Source organism: Zootoca vivipara, chromosome 2, assembly GCF_965207765.1.
Source record: "Zootoca vivipara chromosome 2, rZooViv2.hap1.1, whole genome shotgun sequence".
NCBI classification, from domain to species: domain Eukaryota; kingdom Metazoa; phylum Chordata; class Lepidosauria; order Squamata; family Lacertidae; genus Zootoca; species Zootoca vivipara.
In genome coordinates, this window is record NC_142584.1 from 52,610,079 (window position 1) to 52,633,784 (window position 23,706).

Consider the following 23,706-nt stretch of genomic DNA (forward strand, 5'->3'; position numbering starts at 1 on the left):
CCAGATTTGATTCAGCAGCACATACACAAACTTGCCTTGGGTTAGTCAGGAAAAGTTTGTGTCTTCTTTGGGTCTTTCTAGGGAGAAGTTGCCTATGTTCCCAAATGGAAGGATCCACAAAGAAAGTCAAAGTGTTTAGGGCAATGAAACACAAATAACTAAGAATGGAGTGACTTCAAAGACAGTAGAGTGGAATACCAGACAGAAAAAAATGAGCTCCTTTAGTAGCCCCCCTTAGTAAGAAAATCATAGCAAAATAGTTATTATTTGGCTGCTACCATCATGTCTATGTAACTCAGCCCATGAATTTATGGGGATGGGGGTGGTTAAAACTTAAGGGGAAAAAATAGGCACCCATGTAAACACTGATGTACAGCAAAAAGAAAGCCCTAGTAATATAAGTGACATTTATTAACATTCTGCTATATTTACAGTTTTAACATAATAAAACTCTGAATTACTGCTTTGCAGAAATCACACAAGTGCACATTAATCTATATTTAAATGCACCAGAAATTAGAAAAGCAAGGAGTACAGCTATGTTAGGAACCATTTCAAGTTCTAAAGTCAACAAAAATGACGATGTGCTTTCTGATTTTATGCACTGCATTATCAAATTATTTTAGGTGCTTTCTGATTTTATATACCACATTATCAAATTCTTTGAATTTGATACCACCAACATATACTATGAGAGTTCCTAGCCAAAAAGTGTGCAGTACAACAGTAAGAAATACTGAATACATACTACCAAGAGTTAATACTTGTAACCAGCTTCTTAATGCTCTTTCACTACTATGCCTTAAAAACATCCACATGGTACATGTAGATTTTATTTCCAGGTTGTTTTCATTTTATTTTAACAACAGATACATACTATGTGCAGAAATACAGTCAAAACAAATTTCTAAAGTTCCAAGAACACCCCTTCACAATGGCCAGCATTATTACTTATCTTACACTAAGAAAACATATTCAAAGTTCAATTTTAAGGAGAACAAAAAGCAAGACTGACCCCTTCTGGCTGCAGGGCAATAGCTCATGCTATTTAAAGAACTACAAATACTATATAAGGCATTATTAGTAACATCACAGACTTGATTGCAAGAGCCGTTTCAAACATTAGCCACTAATGATTCAATGATTACAGGAGTTCTGCATTAAACTATTAAAATTTTACATCTAGAAACAAATAGAAAGAAATGCTTCTTTTTTCCAACAGTACTTTATTCATTTTAAAGCGGGTGATTATTATTTTTCCTTCTGTGTTGAGAGTCTTGATTTATTTCCTGCAGGTGTCCACTTAAGGGAGAACTCATCAATGCAGGAAAATGTTGCCAGAAAACATCAGTCTGAAAAGAGCAAAAGCACAGTTACTATTTTAGCTAAGAGAAGGATGTTTACAATCTTGGAATACGTTTTGCCTACGCAAATGCACAACTGTTCACTAGTTTTTTAATCCTTTGTTTCTAGTTCCCACCTTGCTATTACATTTAATTCTGACCTCACTCCTGTGCCTCTGTGACTGATGAACAAAATGTACACGGTCAAACTTTTTTTTTCTGGTATGGCACAGGAACAGAGGCACAATGAATTCCAACCCTATTCTTCCCACCCACAAAAAAAAAAAAACCCTAAACGGGGGTGGGGGGAAAGGAGAGAAATCATCTTGATTACATGAGTTTAAGTTTCAAATACTTTAAACTAGCAGAATCATCCAGAATCTGGACCACATCAAAAGTATAATTAGGGTTGAAGAGCAAAAAAGAGGAGAGCCAAAGCTGCTGCCAGTCCGAGCTGGGGAAAGAGGTTGGTGGGTGCAGGTGGGCGTGGTCATTGCACCCACATGCCTCTTTCCCCAGCTTGGGCTGGCAGCAGCTGTGGCCTGCAGAGCAGCCCAAGCTTCCCAACTCCGAGTCTAACAACCCCCCTCCAACATTTCCTTTGAAATGCAAAAGTTCACTGGGATGGGCATGTTGCCCCCCCCCCCCAAAGAGGATATGTCCAGGTTTTCCCAGACATATGGTATCCCTAGCACAATTGGGGGGGGATATCAGTAAATTTTCATTAACAAGCAATTTTTATACCTTTTCAAAAGATTAAGATTGGTAATGATATGCTGGATTTTACCAGCCAGTTTAAGTAGCTCCAAAAGGAACTGTTCGCAGGCAAACGGCAGCACTGTTGTTCATACATGGTTGCTCACTGTTCCCTCTCCTGCGCCAGGCTGGGTAACTATTCTACAAATTAAAGCTAAACACATCTCTTAGTGTTCTGGCTTAGGTTGTAGGGGGATGTGGGCAGAGTAACCAACTATTACAAGAAACAACATTTTCTTGTCATCAGGTCTACGAGCCTTTTTAAGTTCTCAGGGACTTTTAAGAAGATTAAAAAAGAAGAACCATCCCCATGAGTGTAAATGGTAAAAACAAGGACAAGTGCTGATCTGGTGTTTTGTTCACAAATTACAGTAGCAGTACATTTATTTCCGTTAAACAGGAATCTGGAAGCCCGGCTGATCTTATGGATATGAAACAAAAAAATAAGGAAATTGGCTTTCTCCAACAGGCTTTTGGGAACAGACTGCTCCTAATGAGAGGGGTGGCACAGTGCTGTTTTCATTATAATTATTTGTATGGTTTTAATAGATTTTATATATGTGTGTGTAGAGAGAGAGAGAGAGAATGAGAGAGTTTTAATTCTATCAATGTTTAATTGTTTATTATTATTATTATTATTATTATTATTATTATTATTATTATTTCTATGTTTTTAGCTTCCCTTTTATCTGTAAGCTGCCCTGAGTCCCTGTCAGGGGGAAAGGTGGGGAGGGGTATAAATAATATAGGGGGGGAGTTATTAGAATACCGTGATGTTAAGCAAGAGGTAAGAGAGGCAGGGTGATTTTGTGTATGAACAAGGACAGATTGGACATAGGAAGCATGCAATCCTGTGGCTGGCTCCTAAGACCTTAACTATGGTTACATATGCACCAGCCAATGGCCTCCCACATGAACACAAGGTCAAGCCTCCCATTCTACTTAAGATTACTTTCAAGTAAGCTCCATGGAACTGCGTCAGGCTTACTTCAGGGCAAACATGCCCAGGATTATACTACACTTCAAATAACTAGTCGTCTTTCTAGTCCTCTGAAATTTGTTATAAAGAACTAAGCAGCTTCAATGCATTATTTCTTATTACTTTGCTATTCCATCTTTCCTTTAAGGAGCTCAAAGATCTGTACATGGCTCTCCCAATTTTATTCTGTACTTACAACAGCCCCGTGAGGTAGGTTAGGCTAAGAAGATAACGATTCCCCCTCCTCCCCCCAAAAAAGTAGCTTGAAAAAGCTACATTCAGATACAAATTATAATTAATGGTTCCAGCAAGAGCAAAAGAACAAGAGTGGCCTACTACTTAATGGTGTTTCTACCATTGGAACTGAGAAAAAAAAATAGGAGCAGGGAAGTTTGTAATTCAGTGTGAATTTCAGATCCAAAAGGACTACAGAGGACACCACAAACTTTACTAAGGAAGTAAAGAAACCCTAACCACAGAGCATTTCTCTTTTTTTAAAACAGCTTTTTTCAGTTCAAATGTTCTAATGTGGTGGGTGCCAACTGCATTTCTTACATGGCCCATGTCATGATGGTGGTTGGATTTGTTTTTTAAGTGTTCCACCACTGCTAAAGAAATCTTCTTTCTGTGTGTGGTCTAGCCATGTATCTCATTAACTACTGGAAGGAAAGGCAAACCTTTTACAGCTTGTGTGGTTGCTGGCCAGCTAAAAAGAAAAGTGGAAAGGGAAAACTAAAGTTCCGTTTTATAGGACACATGCTTAATAACATGCAGTTGAAACTTTCATTTTTCCACTACTGTCCTGGACAGAATATCTCCAGGTTTCTCTGGGATAAGAGTTTCTATGGAATGGCAAAGGGCATGTCTTTCAAATATTTCTAACTAAGGACTCCTTTCTCAGCTTCTAGACCCTTCTAACCCAACACTTAACTGGCAGGTGCATATAGAGATTCCCACGTCAAATTTTGTGGTGTCTAGGGCAGGGCAATAACTGGTTTTCAATGTTGTGATATATCACCAGTTAAACATCGCAATATATCACAGTATCTGAAACAAGGAAGGAACTATGCAGAGGCAAATAGGACAGTGTCCTGGCAACTGCTACTACTTAAGGGTCTAAAACTGATAAATGATATTATCTATCACCTCATGGCCACTTTCAGCAGCAGGCAAGCCGAAATGCATCCAAATGAGACTTTTGGTTTTGGGCTTGGCTACGAAATAGTGGTATTCAGGACAAGCCAAAGTACAGTGATGAGTCATAGTGAATACAAATAATCTGGAATCTATTGTGGCATAAGCTTTCCTGGACTAGAAACCACTGTACCCATGCCTTCCTTGGGTTTTGCTCCACCATTTAAGATCTTAGACTCTAAAGAGGCTACCTCTCTAGCAATTCTTGATCTGGGAGACCAGGGCTCGTATCCCCACTCACCCATGATGCCCACTTGGCGACCTTGTGCCACTTCTTATCTCTCAGCCTAACATACCTCACAGGTTTGTTGTATGGTTGAAATGGGGAGAACCATGTAAAGCAACTTGAGCAACTTGGAAGAAAAGGTGATATATAAATGTAATAAAATAAATAAACTCCAGGTTTCTCTGTAAGACACTACCCAGATTCCAGCAAAAAAGGAAACGAAAGCAATGTTATCATATTTGTCATTTCAAACTGGTATAATTTAGTGTAAATGCTAGCGCACATTAGAAGTTGGAGGGAGTGACTTCTACTGAAATCAATGGGACTTCAAAATGTCTAGGATCATAACAGTAAATAGGTGCTCTACAAATAAATTAAATCAGCCACTGTTATTTGGTGAACAACACTGAAGATGGTATATAGGATGTGGGATGTTCTGCTTTTTAAATCAAGCAAAGAAACACAAAGAAAGAATTAAAGTATTTCAATTATGTACAGTGGTGCCTCGACTTACGAATTTAACCCGTTCCGAAGGCACCTTCGTAAGTCGAAAAATTCGTAAGTCAAAAAACGCCATTGGAAACTCGATTTTCCATAGGAATGCATTGAAAACGGAAAAATTCATAAGTCGAAGCAACCCTATCTAAAAATTCATGTCGAAGCAACCCTATCTAAAAATTCATAAGTCGAAGCAACCCTATCTAAAAATTCATAAGTCGAAAAATCCCTATCTAAAACCGCTGCGGTTTTTTCCGATGTCGAGACATTCCTAAGTGCGTGGCCATTACCCCCATTCGTAAGTCGAAAAATTCGGTTGCCGAGACGTTCGTAAGTCGAGGTACCACTGTATTTGAAATACATAATTTGTTCTTTATTATTGATGTAATAAGCTAGAAATGGTCAAGAAATAATTTCGAGGATATGAATATTGGTATTATATGGTAATGGAATGTAGGTGTTTGTGTTTTTGTAAGTTTTTTGTATGTTTTTGTATGTCTGTCTGTCTGTCTGTCTGTCTGTCTGTCTGTCTGTCTGTATATTTGCTGTCGGTGATTGTAATAAAATATAAGGAAAAGGGGGGGGGGGAAGGAAAAAAGAATTAAAGTAGATTCCCCAGAGAATTACCTTTAGTAAATAAAGAGAACTCTAGTCCTGGGAAGAGTGGAAAATGTATCTGGCATCTTCCGAACCTTTGCATAATTGATAAATCCTCTGAGGAACAGGAGAAAGCCTAACAAAAAAATATCAAGAGTTATATTTCACATACACACCTTCCATTCTTCTGAAAGGCAAGGATCATTCCTACAATTGGTTCCCTTTTGCTTAACCAGTTTTTGATCCACAGGATTATCCATTCTTTTATCCAATCACTACTACATTTACCCAGGAGCCTGCAGTAAAGGACTTTGTCAAAATGTTTTCGGATGTCCAACCATGTATCTTCTCAACCACTTTTATGTTTGTTGAGTAAAAGAATTGAAAAAGTTGGTGAGCTGGGCTTCCCTTTATAGAAGCCATGCTGACTGAGAAAGACTTATTCTTTTATTTGCTTAATAATTCCAGCTTCAAAATGACTTTCAACCAACTTTAGAAAAGGGTTAGCCTGACAAGGTCTGCTATTTCTTCAGTTCCCCTTCCCTCTGAGTCCCTTTTTTGGAAATAAATGATCTCATATTGGTTACCTTCCAATCCTCTTGATAAGGATCAGGAGTGTCTTTGGATTCGTTTCTGCTCCTGGAGGGGCAGGTTGTGGCCATGATCAGAAGCACATCTGTACATCTTTGGCTAATGTACCTTTCAATCCTCTCATCAGGAGGTTGAGTTTAATGATGTGGTATACTGCCATTGAAAATTCAGCAGTTTCAATTTTGAGCAAAAGCTCTTGGGTTAACACTATCTGGTCCTACTATGACTTATGGCTATGAACCTTGCATGCTCCACACACTGTTTTGAGTGAGAGAATATATTTAAAGTTTCCATGTCCTGTTTACAAGAAAAGTGCATCCAAACCTGGCAAAGGGTGGTTTGTTCAAACCATGCTTTGTTAGTGAGTCACAAGCAACCCAGGTTTTAATGCAATGACAAACAGCAGTTCCTTGCAAATCAGAAAAGGAAGTTTTAAATCTCACCATTTCATGCACAGTGGGGAAGGGGAAGTGAACCTGAGGCTCATGTTTGGACCCACTGGAGCATCTCTGTGCCCCCCTTTAATTTTCCTTTCACAACTCTGGCGTCCAAACTTCCTATTGCTTCCCTGGCTAGTTCCTTGTTCCTGGTGTAGTTGAAGAAATATTTGTTTTCATGCCTTTCTCCTCATTCCCCCCCCTTTTTCTTGCTTGACACATTTATTTGCTGGAATTAGGAATCGTTTTTGTTCTCATTTTGGCAAGACTACTTCCTTTTAAGGGACGCTTTCTTGCCTTTTATGGTTTTCTTCACACTATTATTTAACTACACAGCTATCATCCTGAACTTGTTTCTAAATCTGTGGTGTTCATTTTTCTGAGCCTGTTATAAATACATCCTCCAAGCTTCCCAAGAGGATCTGACCCACCACTGACAGTTTTGAAAAAGCCCCTCTTCCTAAATAGTTAACATCACTAATGTTTTTCCAAGTCAATGAGGGCTAAACTGTGACCCAGCTGACCTGTGGAACAAATTTCCCACTTTTTTCCTTCTTTATTTCAAAAAGTCAGGTGTGGATGCCAATTTGATCACAGGGGGTATTTAATTCTTTCCTCCTGTGTTGTTTTAAGAACTTAAGAAAAGCCCTTCTGGATCAGACAAAAGGCCCACCTGTCTTCATGGTGCCCAGATGCCTATGGGAAGCTTGCAAGCAGGATCTGAGCACTACAGTATCCCCCCTGATCACCACGACTCCCAGAGTTGCTACTATCCCTCAGGAGTGAGGAGAGACAGATACAGCACTGTGCCTGTCATTTTCCACAGTCAAACAAGGTTGTGGGTTTCTTACTGCAAAGAATGAGATGTCCACTAGATGGCAGGATTCCTTGAAAGGAACATCTCAAAAATCTGCCAAAGTTCTCTCAAGTGCCTAGCATAGGAACTAACCTAAAAGATTGGCAGAAAAGCCCCTTTCTGAAATTAACATTAAAAATACACTACAATCATTATTACAAGTAAGGAATAACAACTAGATATGAGCAGGTTCATGCACGATTCCTAAAGTAAAAACTGAAATTAATGTTTAACACTTACCTAACACAAGGAACACCCACCACAACCAGTACTGGCCATCAAAGTAACCAGGGAAATAGGTGGAGAACTAAAAAAAAAAAGCGGGGGGAGAATAAGGTCAATCAGTAGGTAGTTGCAGGATTTTTGCACTGGCATTTTGTTACTAGCAGCAGTTATTGCTGGATAAATTACTGCTACCGCACACATTTCTTCTGTAAACTGTTTAGTATAATAATTAAGCAGTATATAAATTTTGTAAAATTATACACACGCACCCCCATTAACTCAGGGTTAAGTTCCTAAATCTCTGCAAAAATCAATATTGCATAGTGAAAGGACATGATCCAAAAAATCTCTAGGTGAAGAGGTAACTCTCCAGATAGACACAAGCACTTCTTGTTGCAATGGTCTGGGATGAAAGCTAATCTCAGAATCTGTTCTGGATGAGGAATTCTAAGGGGGCAGGTGATGTGAAAGAGCTTCTCTGCCTGAGATCCATAAGAGCGGCTGTAAATCAAGAATCCACAATACTGTGCTTAATGGCCAAAAACAGAAACCTCCTGCATGTGCGAAATGCAACTACTGAAATACAAAAGACTGTACAATTTAGGACCAAACATGAGTTCTCTGGCTTCTAAAATCAATTCAATCACATTTCTTCTTGCACATCCTCAAACTATTGCCACCCTGACACAAACCAGTCCATCAACTGCATACAGAATGTATTGGGTGACTTCACTGCAACACCAATAACTTCCAGCAGGGGATACCTGTACATGTATAAGCTTTGCAGACAGTAAATCCTTTCAGCCACTCAAATCATTGCTTCTACATAGGCATTTTCACCTCTATCTCCTATTCAGAAAGGTACAAGGCCAGAAAGGTACAAGGCCAGTGAAATTCTAAGCACCACTTAACAAACAACTACATTATACACATGTAGTTTTATCTATCCAACAACAGGCAAGTCTGGCTTTATTAAGGTATGCTGCACTGCTAGAAACCTACACACACACAAAATTTTAACTGGTTCTCAAACTTTTATTGCAGTTTTGAATAAAATCTAATCAATAAAATGGGCAGGTCATTTTGGCATACCATGGCCAATACTACAAAGGGTTAGACCAGGCACCCCCAAACTGCGGCCCTCCAGATGTTTTGGCCTACAACTCCCATGATCCCTAGCTAACAGGACCAGTGGTCGGGGAAGATGGGAATTGTAGTCCAAAACATCTGGAGGGCCGAAGTTTGGGGATGCCTGGGTTAGACCTAGTGCATCTAGTCTCTCCTTGCGATTTTACATACGGTACATCAAAAATGTAAAGTTTACATCACAGCCTTTGTTTGCTCGTTTACATCAACCTATCTAACCAATCTGTCCCCACTATTTGTGGGAATACATTACACCAAACCAGAGTGTTTTCAGTATCCATGCCCTTCAAGACAACATTCACCTCACATAATTACACATCAGATATTTCAGATATCTGCAGTGCTGGAGGGTAGGATGAGAGGAGTCCCCTACCAGGAAAGACTGCGCTCGTGTGCCCAAGACACAGACTCTATAAAACATATTATACTGTACTGTGTGAAGTTCAAGCAAGCTTGGGCTGAACTGATTTCACCCTTGCTAGCCCCGACCCCAGGAAAATCGGAGGAGTATTATATCAAGTTCCTATTGGAAGACCGGTCAAATGTTAGAACACTAGCAGTGGCGAAGTTTCTATCGGTGGTTCTAAGAATCAATGATCCCAACTCTACGTCTGAACAAAATGTTTCTGAAACCTGAAGGCAGGGTGTCCTTATTGAATATCGCTTTGTAACAAATTGATGGCTCTATGGACCATAATAAAGATTGTATTTCAGATATCTTTTTTTCAATTACTCTTCAATGGAGCTGCCTTTTGGTAGTCTGAAGCTATGCAAATTAGCTGAAACAAGCACACTGCACAAATCTGCATAATTTCCATTTCAAAAATCATGTTTGGTGGTTGCAACATGGTGTTCAGAATTTCAGAATGCTTACACAGGGTTAGTAACTCAATCAAGCAGCATTTTCTTAATATAATAAAGACATATTCATATGCTTTGTACATGATTTGTCTTTAGGACTTTCACAAAGGGAGAACTCACTAGGGAATTATTTGTTGCAATGCCTATCATACACAGTGCACTCGCCTATTGATGCAGCCTTCTTCTTCCACTCCTCAACTTACCCTGACAATCAAGATCCACTTAATGAGAGACAGACCAAATCCAGAAATGGCCCCATATCTTCCTGCTGCTGAGGTAGTCAGGCAGAAAGAGAGAAAGAATCCAATCCAGTTGAAAAGGAATGCCACTAAGGAAAAAAAATAAGAGAGAATACAGCAATCACAATTGATTTCAATTTGTGCCAATTGTGGGCATCACGGGGGCATCTCACTGGAAAATAGGCTGCTGGACTAGAGGGATCTTTGATCTGAACCAGCAGTGCACTTCATATGTTTTTAAGCAGAAATGGTCGCTCCACCCTTCCATTTTTCTGAAAGTTTCATTCCTAACCATCCAATATAAAATGCATCCCAAGTAATGACAAATCCCTTCTCTGCCCGGAAATGGCTGGCTCGTGGTAAAAGTTGCCCATCTGCACTAGCAAGGGCAGCAACCACACCCCAAGCAGGCATGTAGCACACAATCAACGTGGATAATCAATATTCAGGAGAGACAGTCTACTACTGTATATGGATGAACCACCTCTTTGAAAAAAAGAAAGTAAAATGCTAGTTCAATCTTGTTAACAGTTCTGTCACAAAGGTTCAGGGGTTTTTTTATAGTGTACTTACTGAAGAAAGTCAGCATGAAAATGCCGTCATTTCCTATCCTCAGCTGGTCAGTATCATCAAAGTCATCCCGTGCCACAAAGTCCTCCTCCTAAGACAGAAATTATTCAAGGTGGCTAGCAAATGTCAGACAAACTAATTTACCAGCATTAGGCTTACAATACTTTCCCCCAAAAGAAAGCTAAAGTGCAGCTACCGTCAATGCTTACTCTTCCTTGAAAATCGCATGGTTGAGATACCATAACTAAAGGCACATGACACAAAATCATATCACACTTACCCTCCCAGGAACTAAAGGTATGGTAGCTTCCGCCTTGGTTCTCTCTGCTTCATCATAAGTAGGCAGGGTTGTGGCTACATTGTAAGACGGGGGATTAGGAAACCCAGCCTCATCTTTATAATCAAAATACACTGCGGGGAAAATAGATGGGAGAGAGATAGGTTAATTATCAGAATACCTACATACTAAAAATTACAGCCTAATATTTCTTCCTGATAATAAAAAAATAAGGATAGGTGAAATGATTATAGTGAAAGTATTGTGTATATGGCAGCAACCCAGCTTTATGGCACATAATGTGGCTAATTTGTGACCTTTCAGATGCCACTGGATTACAGCTGCCATCATTCCTGACCCCTCACTAGGTTGGCTGGGGCAGATGGGAGTTGTAGTCCAACAGCACCTGGAGAGTCACTGATCAGCCACCCCTGCTCTATGGTCTTTTATTCAGGTACAGAAATGGATAAAGCAGGATTCCTTGTGCACAACCACGTCAGACAAATCAATGTTAATTTGCTTTCCAAAATGCAAGGTTGCCAAGGCTAGGCTGATGTAAATGATGAACATAATCATATAATGAGTGTCACTTAGAAGTAGATTATGGTGTTTTGACTCATCTTATTAATTCTACACTGCATGGAAATATATTCCCAGGTGCCAATTTGAAACCCAGATGGCTTGGAACTTTGCAGGATGATCATAGCCTGTCATAACAGCTGAGCACAACCGAAGCATGTCTGCAGATTCCTCACAGATATAATGAAGACTTGGAGAAAGATGCACTCTGCAAGCAGCAAGGAATAATTATCCATGGTTTCAAAGTATGTTCAGAGGTGGCAACAGAATTTTTGGGTCCACAACACTACGTAGAACAGACCAGTCACCCAGCTGCAAAAAAAACTCTCCCTCTCCCTCTCATTTTCCTGATACACACACCATTAGCATCAAGTTTTACAGCCACAAATGGAGTATAATATAAATTGGCAACAGAATGAAATGCTGCCTTCCTCTCTATGCTAAGACATAGCACTCAGGAATGTAAGATGAGCCAAGAAAGGTAGTTTATGAAATCACATATTTCCCCATGAATTTATGCTGCCTGCACATAACTTCAAACCATTAGCAATGATACTTGACTAACGAAAATCAGTGAGCATTTAAAAAATAAATAAATACCTGCGTTCTCCCCAGAAATGCTGCTGTAAGGTGGTGGGAAATCATTTACAATTTGCAGGTTCTCACAAGGCTCCTCCTCATTCTGCAACTAAACAAGAGACATTTATGGTTTTAACATGGCAAAGACAAGATGAAGAGTGCACATTTTTTTATCTTAAAGGCCTAGATTAAAAGAAGTCAGATTAATTTCAACTGTGGCTGCAGAAATTAGATGCCAACGGAGAAGTCTTCCTATTAATAAACATACTTTAAAATGCTTTAAATGGTGTATAGATGTTTCATAAATTAAGAACATTTAATCAATGATTTAAATTAGGGGTCAGCAACCTTTTTCAGCCATGGACCGGTCCACTGTCCCTCAGACCATGTGCTGGGCCAGACTATATTTTGGGGAAAGAAATGAACGAATTCCTATGCCCCACAAATAACCCAGAGATGCATTTTAAATAAAATGACATATTCTACTCATGTAAAAACACGCTGATTCCCGGACCATCCGTGGGCCGGACTGAGAAGGCGATTAGGCCGCATGCAACCCATGGGCCTTAGGTTGCCTACCCCTGATTTAAATCATGATTTAACTCCCCAGTTCCCCTCCCAAAAAATTTAAATAACCGAGTCAAGTTTCCAATTTTAAAATTATACTTTTCCTAAACAATAATGCATACTTTCTGTCTACTGCAGCAATTAAATGTACTGATTTGCAACTCAATAGAGTCTTTATATAACGTGGGAGCATAATCCAGAACATTTGACCAAACAGATCATGCATCTTTGTGCAACAGAATTGTGACTACAGTGGACGCTCAGGTTGCGAACATGATCCGTGCGGGAGGCACGTTTGCAACCCACAGTGTTCGCAACCTGCGCCTGCGCGGGTTGTGATTCGGCGCTTCTGCGCATGCGTGCACGCTGAAACCTGGAAGTAACCTGTTCCGGTACTTCCAGGTTCAGCGCAGAGCGCAACCCGGAAAGACGCAACCTGAAGTGGCTGTGTGTAACCCAAGGTATGACTGTACTTAGAAAAAGGAGTCTGGTTAGTTCTATTTGTACATTCACAAGGATACTGAGCAAGATCATATACTTGAAGTCTAAGTTAACTTTATTTGAAAGTTAAGTTCCACTGAATAAACTGGGACTTAATAACATGCATAGAATGGAGTTGTAGGTATCCAGAATTTTAAAAAAGGAATGGCAAAACAATGTTTCTCCATGAGATAGAAAGCAAATGCCCATGCTGTTTGGTTGGTAAGGGTCACAGATATTCTACCGTACAACACTGCCGAACTCAGATAGCTGGAGTAAAAGGTCATCCACAGATTTGTTTAAATAAATAAATATTGGCTCTATGGATTTGGGGATAAATATTGGTTCAATTCTCCTTGTGATTTGGTTAAAAGGTTAGGAGGGGACAGGAAATGATGTATACTGTATAAGTAAACCTAGAGAATAGTAAGAGACCTGGATCGCTTTAAAGGACGCCAGGAGAAGGTTAAAAAGGGACCTAGAAACTGAACTAAAGAGTATAAATTGTTAAGTATTGGCTTGGTTAGAAAAACAGTCTCTAGAATAGTTGGATGTGTTTACATGTTTCTTTTTATTTGCTCTTATAGATAACTAAGCAAAATGCAAAACCAGTTTTCTTTTCTCTAAAACAGTCTTCCAGAAAATTATTTGTCTGATGCTTTACAAAAACACTGAAGTAAAAGAAATAATTTTTGGAAATAATAATAATAATAATAATAATAATAATAATAATAATAATAATAATTTTATTATTTGAACCCTGGCCATCTGGCTGGGTTTCCTCAGCCACTCTGGGTGGCTTCCAACAAAGATTAAAATACATTAAAATGTCACACATTAAAAACTTCCCTAAACAGGGCTGCCTTCAGATGTTTTCTAAATGTCAGGTAGTTGTTTTTCTCTTTGACATCTGATGGGAGGGCGTTCCACAGGGCGGGCGCCACTACCGAGAAGGCCCTCTGCCTGGTTCCCTGTAGCTTTGCTTCTCGCAGTGAGGGAACCGCCAGAAGGCCCTCGGCACTGGACCTCAGTGTCTGGGCAGAACGATGGGGGTGGAGACACTCTTTCAGGTATACTGGGGCGAGGCCATTTAGGGCTTTAAAGGTCTGCACCAACACTTTGAATCGTCCTCGGAAATGTACTGGGAGCCAATGTAGGTCTTTCAGGACCAGTGTTATATGGTCTCGGCAGCCGCTCCCAGTCACCAGTCTAGCTGCCACATTCTGGATTAGTTGTAGTTTCCGAATCACCTTCAAAGGTAGCCCCACGCAGAGCGCACTGCAGTAGTCCAAGCGGGAGATAACTAGAGCACGCACCACTCTGGCAGACAGTCCGCGGGGAGGTAGGGTCTCAGCCTGCATACCAGATGGAGCTGGTAAACAGCTGCCCTGGATACAGAACTGACCTGCGCCTCCATGGACAGCTGTGAGTCCAAAATGACTCCCAGGCTGCGCACCTGGTCCTTCTGGGGCACAGTTACCCCATTCAGGACCAGGGAGTCCTCCACACCAGCCCGCCCCCTGTCCCCCAAGAACAGTACTTCTGTCTTGTCAGGATTCAACCTCAATCCATTAGCCTCCATCCATCCTCCAACCGCCACCATCCTCCTCTCACCTCACACTTCAGTGCCATATGACTCTTCTCTATAAAGGAAGTATACTGGTGCAATTAAATAAAAATAATATGTGCTTGGTGACAGTGGTGAAGGAGGGATGGGTTTGGTTGCCTCCCTTCCTTCTCAATGTGCACACCAAAGCCTGTGACACCACAGAAACAGAGAGCAGTCTGAGTCAACTATTCCTGGCATAAAGCAATTGTTTGCAGCAAGAATTGTGGAATGACTAGGCTGAAGCAGAAGGCCATGCCTCTCAAACTGCAAGCCTAGGGATGGTGTTTCCTTCCCCCTTTTAGCTTCCAGTTAACCCAGAAGAACACGGTAGACTACTGCTAAGCTGGAAATCATCTCTACTTCCTGCACCACCCAAAAAGAGCAAGGAAAAGCAAGGGAGGGGTGAGAGGGGAAGGTGGTTGCAGATGGGAAATGGCAGATCAGGACTTGACTTGCAGACCACCAGTTGCAATCATTAACTTTAGTTTATGGCTCTGATACCTAGCTATGAGGGAAAGAAGTTATGGTACTGGAGTAGCTACATGTTGTATACAGTGGTACATCCGTTTACAAACACAATTGGTTCCGGAAGTCTGTACTTAACCTGAAGCGAACTTTTCCCATTGAAAGTAATGGGAAGTGGATTAATCCGTTCCAGACGGTCCGTGGAGTACTTAAACTGAAGCATACTTAACCTGAAGTGAACTTTCCCATTGAAAGTAATGGAAAGTGGATTAATCTGTTCCCAACGGGTCCGCGGAGTACTTAAACTGAAAATACTCAAACCGAGGCGTGCTTAAACCGAGGTATGACTGTACATTTGCAAAAAATGGACAGCCATTAGGTAAATTAGGAGTGATTACTTTGGATATATTTCTGTGAACAGGAAGAAACAGTCAGAAGAATCTGTGAAAGAAGTGAGAATGAAATCTGAGGCTGTGCACGCAATGAAAGAAGAAATGCCACAGACATGGTTAAGGTAATTCCCCTAGAGAAATGGGAGAACTGCTGCTTTTGCATTCTAGATGCAAGAAGGAAAGGCCTGCTGGAGGCAAGCGGGAAGGGGGGGAGGAATAGAGACAGTTTGAGATTTAAGTGTCAACCCTGGGAAACCATTGAAAGGGTGATATAATAATATCAGATAGAATGACAAAATGAAGGAGGAAAGGTGGAGATTAACAACCAAGAAAACATGCTGACAATTCTGTTATGCAGAGTAAAAGAAATTGCTTTTTACTATTTTATTCAAGCAAATTCTAGTAATGCTGAGAGTTATATGCGAGCAGACGCACACACACACAAGGAGAAAATGAGAGTAAGATAATAGTGGTGTTGAATTATTTTTTTACTATGCTGCAATTTTGTTATTGTGCCATGATATTTATAATGCACCAAAATCTAGATAACTTAGATGCAATAGATTTTTCAAAGTCCAGAAAGTTACATGGGATCTCCTTACAGGCCCCTTCCTTCCTATTCAGTTGTTCTATTAAGAGGCATGCTATAAATTCCAAAACTCAACATTACATCTTGCCAGCAACATGAAAATGATCCTCCTCTTAATGGACAAAGCACACAGCCTCTTTTTCAATAATGCCAGCCATCTAAAACCTACTAAGTGCTTATTAGCACAGTAAAGATTCACATAGTAGGAAGAACATATCATACAATTTTACATGAACAAATGCTGCTCTAGTAGCATAAAACTGGCAGTTGTCACTTGCAATAGTTTTATTTTTTGAGAATTAGCAACTGGGTGGTGAGGAACACAGAAAGGTAGAAAACAAGGCCTGCTCAAAGTTTGGGGTGACCAGGTCAATGACTGTCTTGTGTTTTTGCAACTGGTGAAGTGGGTTTACTTTAAAATGGAGATGGCTAACCTTTTCTGCCCAAGGGTCAATGCAACCCTTTCCAGAAACACATGCCAGTGGTGACTGTGGCAAAATATCAGCACAGCACTCTCCTCCAACAGCATAATTTGTATTTGTAATTTGTGCCCAATTACAAGAGATTCCAAAATGAAACTGGCTCTCTCTTTGTTGTTGTTATTTCTGTTAGTTAACAATGGCATGACTAGAATCCCCACTTCTGAACTATACTACTGCAATATATTCTACTATCAGGTCTTCCCTTCCCATCTTTCTCCTTTAACTGCTGATCAAAATCTGACCACCTGGTATAATGTAATGCCCATGTCACTATGATCACATTTCCTCATTGTAATATTTTATTCATTGGCTCCAGGCAGCATTCAGTTTGACTTGCTACTTTTAAATGCTCCTCCTTACCTTTCTTTTCTTATCTCACATTAGTCCTGCTTTTTTCATTTGTTGCACACTCTTCTTTTTTCCATCTGCTTTACCTTTACATGGGTTCTTTCTCAAACCCTGCTCATCCTCTCTTCTTCGCCATCACTGAGAGCAGCTCAGAGCGCTCCAGAAAAAGGAAGAAGCACTCCGATTTGCTATGATGTTTCCCAAGTGGACAAAAGGGCCAGGAAACATTGGAACAGCTTAAAGAGTGCCTTCCTGTTTCTGGAGTGCTCTGATCTGTTCCCAATGGTAGTTAAAAGAACATCATAAAAGAGAAAGGTGCTTTGCTGTTGAGCACCCACAGAAAATTGTATTCAGGGCAGGAAGGCTGTCAAAAACACTATGATGGGTCAGATCAGGCACATGGGCCAGTAGTTAATTACCCTTCCTTTAAAACATGGAGATAGGGCAAAACAGATCAATCCTAACCCCCATGTCTGCTGAATCTAAGGAGTTAGGATTGGTTCAATGTGCCTTATTGGCCAGTGGAGAGGAGCACCACCAAAGGTAGGCACCTCCATTCACAGAAGCTCTGCAGGCATAAATTTGGGGTACTTCTGTCAGAAGCAGGCCCTGAAACAAGGCATTCCAGCAGTAGAGGACATCTGGAATCAAATGAATCTGAAGGCCCTCTGCTTCCCCAAGAGGCTGCAAGATCCAGGCCCATCAACTATACCAATCTGGACCTGGTATAGTACCCCCACAAGTAAACAAAGAAGCAATAAAAAAAAATCTCAATATAAAATGAAATAAACCAATGCAGGGAATTAAAAACAACAAGAATAAAAACCATCAGAATGAAAACACCCACCCAATCTCGTCCCAGGGCCTGCGAGGTCACCAGGGCCTGCGAGGTGTTGGAATACCTGCAACTTCACTTTCCAGTCACCTTGTTCTTAGGACTGCTCCAAAATCCTTCTAGTACAATATGAAAAGGCATAAATTTCTGAGTACATTTTTTTGCTAGGTACTCCTTAATTCTGATACTATTTATGACATTTTAAAATTATGTGGCCTTTTCATTAGGTATTTGTGCTTTTTACACTTATTCAAATTACGGTACTCAGATTAGAATGTGTAAACAAACCTGTGATTGTTTATTCTATTTTAATGGAGAATGTATACTTTGTTCACTAGCCATTAGGATGCTTCTTTATTTGAAAAGAAAAAAGGTCAGGCCGTTACAATTTTCATACTCACATTCACAAAGCAATGCAGAAAGGGAAAACAAAACAAAACATAAACATCTGACATTTAAACTCCAATTACCATAAATTAGAAGAATGGTCAATATTTCCTAACCTATGTTTTTATTTCATTCCTTCTAGTAAAAGCTAATCCATTATTCCTTAAGAGTTTTAACACAACAAACCTCTCATGCACATGCAACAGCAGAATCAATACAGGCATTCCCTTACAACTGCTTATGTACAAATCTAGAACAATGCAATCCTTCATACCAAAACTATCATAGAAAGCTGGAATATTAAACATAGGCTTCTATTTCTGAATTCTATTGCCTTAACTTGTGTACAAAAACTAATTATTGGTCTCAGAATGACAAATCACGAGAGCCTCTAGATTGCAGAGATACCGCTCTTCAAATCTCATCCTGTTGCTATGGCAACATAGGGGAGTTCTCCAAGGTCTCTACTAGGCATGTGAAAAAGACACCATTAGCACTTCACAACAAAGCATGTAAAATACAACCTATGCATCTCAATCCATATTACTGCCACCCACTTCCTTTATTGGCTCTAACTTTCTGAACCATATATCCTCATCAATGTGCCTCTTCACTTTATGTCACAGCTGTATATGACTACATTTAGAAACATACCTGCTGAAGAGCAAGGTGATTTGCTCCAGTTTATGGAAGCTACCTCCTGTAGGTGAGGCAGTATACATGATGCTGCCTATTAAGGATGATTAAATGACACAACAGGAAGACACACACATCAAACAGAAGCAGAAGTCACTAGATTGTCATTTGTTCAATGCTGAAAGGAATAAGGGTCACACCCACGCTGTAAAAGCCTCATTTCACCAGTCCTACCCACATCTTTTTGTCATTTTCTAGCTGATGTCTTTCATTTTTCAACATACATTTTAATTCAGCCATTTTGAAACATCTAGGTACCTCATCCCCAGATGTTGCCTCTACACTATTTTATATCATTCCACATTATTACCTTCCAAATGATCTGTAAAGATCACTTGCTTTTATATGTACTAAAACTATTATGAAGTTTAAATGTGTACTATGCCAGTCACTGGCAATAAGGAATTGCATCAAAGCAAGTGAGTGGCAGAAGAGTGATGGCTTCCAGTGGGCAACCCACTGCCATGTTCAGGATCCCAGTGTTGCCTGAGACCACCTCAGATTCCGACACCTCATGAGTCAGTCTACTCTGTGAGGATATCTCAGCACACCCTTCTATGCTGCCTCAGCCTGAGGATGTGGGCTTCACATCAGCCCTGCACTCATTCTAGTTCTTTACACTTGCACGTGTCTTCTTTGCGAGTACATCATTTTGGCAGGACTTGGGTCATCTTGCAATCAAATGAGATCTAATTGCTCTACTCTGCTTGTAGTACACTATATTCTGTAATCACAAAATTCTGTAGAACAGGTTGATACTGAAATCTGAATTGTGAACATTGATGTTTGATTCCAAGGATGGGAGAACCTGCGACTCTCAAGGAGTTGTTGGACTACAGTTCCCATCATTCCTGACTATTGGTCATGCTAGCTGGAGCTGATGGGAGTCGGAGCCCAACAACCTCTGGAGGGCCACACATTTCCAAAATCGCATTTGTGTTTTGTCCTCTCCTTCCTTTTCCTTCATTTCTCTCTCTCTTTTCAATGCAAGCTTTTATCAAGGCTCTGGTAGTTGGTAATCTTGATTGTGTCATCTTTTTAAACACCGTGGAAATTTGACTGTGCAACACTTGGTTAAAATGGAAACTTCCCATCATCACACTGCAAGTTTTTATAAAATAACTGCATTCAGTGTTGCTAACTCTATAATATGTTTAAGATTTCAGAATAATGCTACCTGGTCTGGGGAGGGGCAATCTAGGCTAGATAAACTGCCAAATCCCAAACCTTGCCAGGCTGATGCTGTGAAGGGCACATGGCATTTTACGCCCACACCTACTGTCAGCAGCTTTCTTTATTCAAGTTTTTTTCATCCCATTGCTTGCAACAGGAGAGAAAATAAAGATCCAAAACCTCCTCTAATCCATCTCCAACATGTCTCCTATTTGCCCTTTCTGCCACTGGAGAGAGACATCTGCAGTTTTCTCCAGTTGCAATGAATAGGCTTTCTACTCTTCCCACAGAGATTTCCAAAATCCCATTGCCCGCCCCCGGAACACCCTGTGAGGGACCACAGGATTGTACCCTATATCACATTTACTTGGGATTTTCATGCACCAGCAGCAAGTCCTTATTACATTCACATTCATTTATCCAGAAATTTTAATAGGGTACATTTTACAACTGTTTTAAAAACTGTGATAAATTCAATAGGTAAGCATGGTAAGAAAACAACTATTGTCTGTCCTATTTTTTCAAGCTTTGCTAAGTACCACTACTGAAAGAAGATAACGCCCAATCAATTTTACTGTTATTGATTGTACAAATTGTAGAGCTTTGTTAAAAGCCACAGAATATGAAATGTATAACCTGTTGGATCCTTTTTAACAATAAAACTATATGTAATGTATAACCTCTTTGATCTTTTTAAACAACCATACAATATGAAATGTATAAGCTGCAGATAAGTCAAACATCTTATTTCCACTTGAGAGGCCCAAATCTGAGGTACAACAGGGAAGCTGAAGAAATAGCTATACAAAATCAAAATCTGAAATATATACTATGTGGTGCTGCATGATTTGGTAGACGATCTAGTGTAATGTAGTAGACGTTGCTGGGAACTGGACCTGGGTTCAAATTCCCATACTGTACAACTTGGTGACCTTAGATCAGTAACTAGCTCTCAGCATAACCTACACCACAGAGTTATTGTGAGAAAAAACTCCATGTAAATTGCCCCAAGTTCCTTGAACAGAATATGCAAGTAACTAAGAAACAAAGTAGTACAGAATGTTCAGGTTCACTGATACCTATTATTGTCAGTAACAAATATTCTGCCCTGAAAATTTAAATATGTTTCCCTCATGAAGTGTAATGATACCGTAGGACCCTCATTTATGTTGGTGGTGGGCAATACGTAATCTGTAGACTGTTCTCAGAATTCTAACAAATTAAATTTATAAGTTCAAACTCAAATCCTCACCTGCTGAAGCATGGCTGAATATATGGGTGTGGGGACCTGTTTACAGAATTTGCAGAAATGAAATAAAAAGTAGCACACATTAATTAAATCTGAAAAATTCCATTGTTTTGAGCACAGGGTGCTAACACAGCTAGAGCTGATATTAGGAGGGAGGAGCACTTATCTCTCTTTCCAACAATGTCATCTAGTGCCAACAATCATGTGCTCTAACAAAATACCACACAACTAACAGAGTTAAAAGGCCATGTGCTATCACAGAAATGCATGTCTTCTAGAGCTAATCATCAATCACTCATCAGACACATCTAAATTTTATGTCACTGCAAGGAAGACAAAGTCATTTTCAGGCCTAGCATACTGTATGCTAAACTACATGTACACAGAGCCTCCCAAGCATTAATTCCAAATAAATTAAATTTCCTCCCTCTAACCTGAGAAATCTAGCTTTGCTTGCAAGACTCCCTTTAATAGGGATCTGAAACTGCTGAGTGAGCAAATTGTGAGAGTAATTATTTGTTCAGCCCAAAAAAAAGTCCTCAAAAAGGCACTAATAGATTATTTGTTGCCTTGAAATTTTCAGTCCAGGAAAGAAACAGGGACAGGGTCAACTCAAAGCATAAAACCAACCGATTAAAACAAAACAAAAAGCTGCATTGTGGTTGTTAGTGGGAAGATACCCTGCTTCCATATATTTAGGTTGCAAATGAAGACTAACAACTATCATTTCTCCTTGGCTCCCACCCACTGCACTCAGTAAAGCATAAACAAAGGCATCCAAGTGACAGTTTGGGCCTTTTCAGAGCACTAAATTTACTGAAGCACTGGAAATTCTCCCATGAAGAGGAAATATGCTGCAAATGTATAACTATCCACTGAATGCTACCCCACCACTGATTCTTTTCTGCAAATTTCAACTTTTGCTTTTGCAAATTTAATCAATTTTTTTGCAAATTTAATCAAAATAGGAACTATTGTGTACTGATTCCACTGGTCAATCCCAAATGCTGGAATTCAAGAGTGTTTTGAGGTTTCCCAAACCTGGGCCTCCAGCTGTTTTTGGACTACGACTCCCATGATCCCTTGCTAGCAAGACCAGTGGTCAGAGATGACGGGAACTGTAGTCCAAAACCAGCTGGAGGCCCAAGTTTGGGAAACCCTGGCACAAGGTGGGCTGGGAGGCTGTGTTTACATCTCAACATTGTGAACATTTAAGTATCATAGGAATGTATAACGCCCCTTAACTTAAAAACAACAAACGCACGCAAAATGGTGCTACTGCTTACGTTGGAAAACTCGGGGTTGCCGGGGGGGGGGGGATGACAAACGCCAGGATCGAATTGCTTTCGGTATCTTTTCATTGTACTCGATGTCAATTAATCCGGGATAACTACCAAGACAGCTCCACATCACTGCCAATCTAGGCAGGTTGAAATCCCAGTATAATAAGCAAGTACGCACTGAAAGGTCGAGGGGGGCATTTATACCCCCCCCCCGCGCTACTCCGCCTTTAATGACCCGACTGTCGAGGGTGGAAAGGCGAAGGCAACTCGTTGATCTTAAAAGCACCGTCCTCAGAGCTAAAGAAACGGCACCACCCAGCAAAGCGAAGGGACGGGGCAAGTCTTAACTTAGGGCCTCGTATCCCCGAGGAGCCCGGGAGCCAAAGGGCCTCTCCGCCGTCTTCTTATCGGGGGCTCGGGGCGGCTTCCGCTTCTGGCCTTCAGATGCAAGGGCTCAAGGGGAGGAGGAACCGAAGCAAGGGGGCCGGAAAAGAGATGACACGGCCCCACAAATAAAGGGCCAAAGCAGCAGCAGCAGCTGGGAGGAGGGGGCCTGTTCTGGAGTAGATAGGGAAAAAAGCAAGATTTGGCCCGTGACGGGGGGGGGCAGAGAGCGATTCCTCCGCTCCTTCCGGGCTCGGCTTCCACGTCTTCAATGTGGGTCATAGACAAGCAGCCTCTCCCCTCCCCCCTTCCCCACAACCTCCTTCTTCGCTTCGCTTCCCGCGACCGAGCGCGGCCTAAAAAGCCTCGGCGCTGTAGTGATCCGTCTTGCCCAGCCAGCGCATTTCTCACCTGCTGATATCGGCCTCCACCGCTGCTAGGCTCGCCTGCTGCTGCCGCCGCCGCCATGGCGCTGGGCAAGAAGCGAGCGTGCTGCGTGAGGCAGGAGAGAATTAGCCTGGAGTGCCGGGTGCAGAGAGAGGCCGGGCGGGGGCCCCGCTGGGGACGGTTCACGCGGACTCCCGTCCCCGAATGGGCGCTACCGGGGCTGGCCTTGGCCGAGGAGGAGGAGGGCGGCAGCCACTCAGCTAGGTTACTCGCTGCTGCTGCTGCTGCCTGCTGAAGCGCCAACCCCTTCTGGTCGCCGTCCTCCTCCCCTTCCTCCGTCACACTCCTCCTCCTCCTCCTCTAGGCAGACGCTCTCGTGCTGCTGCCCCCTCGCCATCCCCGGCGCAGCGGCGCATCTGACGGCCCT

At 41.2% G+C, this 23,706-nt stretch overlaps 1 protein-coding gene across 2 annotated transcripts; it reads right to left on the minus strand.

Annotated features, from left to right (window-relative positions):
* Nucleotides 1-393: 393 nt before the first annotated feature.
* On the minus strand, nucleotides 394-23,590 carry NDFIP1 (Nedd4 family interacting protein 1). Of its 2 annotated transcripts, none has more exons than XM_035105378.3 (8): nucleotides 23,304-23,590; nucleotides 11,975-12,062; nucleotides 10,799-10,929; nucleotides 10,522-10,609; nucleotides 9,913-10,037; nucleotides 7,718-7,784; nucleotides 5,624-5,729; nucleotides 394-1,352 (listed from the first exon to the last, which is right to left on the minus strand). In XM_035105378.3, the coding sequence occupies exons 1-7, from the start codon at nucleotides 23,358-23,360 to the stop codon at nucleotides 5,626-5,628; spliced, it is 660 nt and encodes a 219-aa protein (XP_034961269.1). In that variant the 5' UTR covers nucleotides 23,361-23,590; the 3' UTR covers nucleotides 394-1,352; nucleotides 5,624-5,625. The 2 variants fall into 2 exon arrangements, with proteins under 2 accessions (XP_034961269.1, XP_088519272.1); XM_088663146.1 differs by lacking the exon at nucleotides 23,304-23,590 and adding an exon at nucleotides 21,229-21,259.
* Between the last annotated feature and the right edge of the window lie 116 nt (nucleotides 23,591-23,706).

Excerpts from the sequence above, each read along its gene's own strand:
- NDFIP1 (XM_035105378.3), bottom strand. The coding sequence starts at position 23,360 with ATGGCGGCGGCGGCAGCAGCAGGCGAGCCTAGCAGCGGTGGAGGCCGA. Across the intron at positions 10,610-10,798 it reads TACCTTTAGTTCCTGGGAGG|GAGGAGGACTTTGTGGCACG; the intron begins GTAAGTGTGATA and ends TTTCTGTCTTAG. Across the intron at positions 10,038-10,521 it reads TTTCATGCTGACTTTCTTCA|TGGCATTCCTTTTCAACTGG; the intron begins GTAAGTACACTA and ends TTTTTTCCTTAG.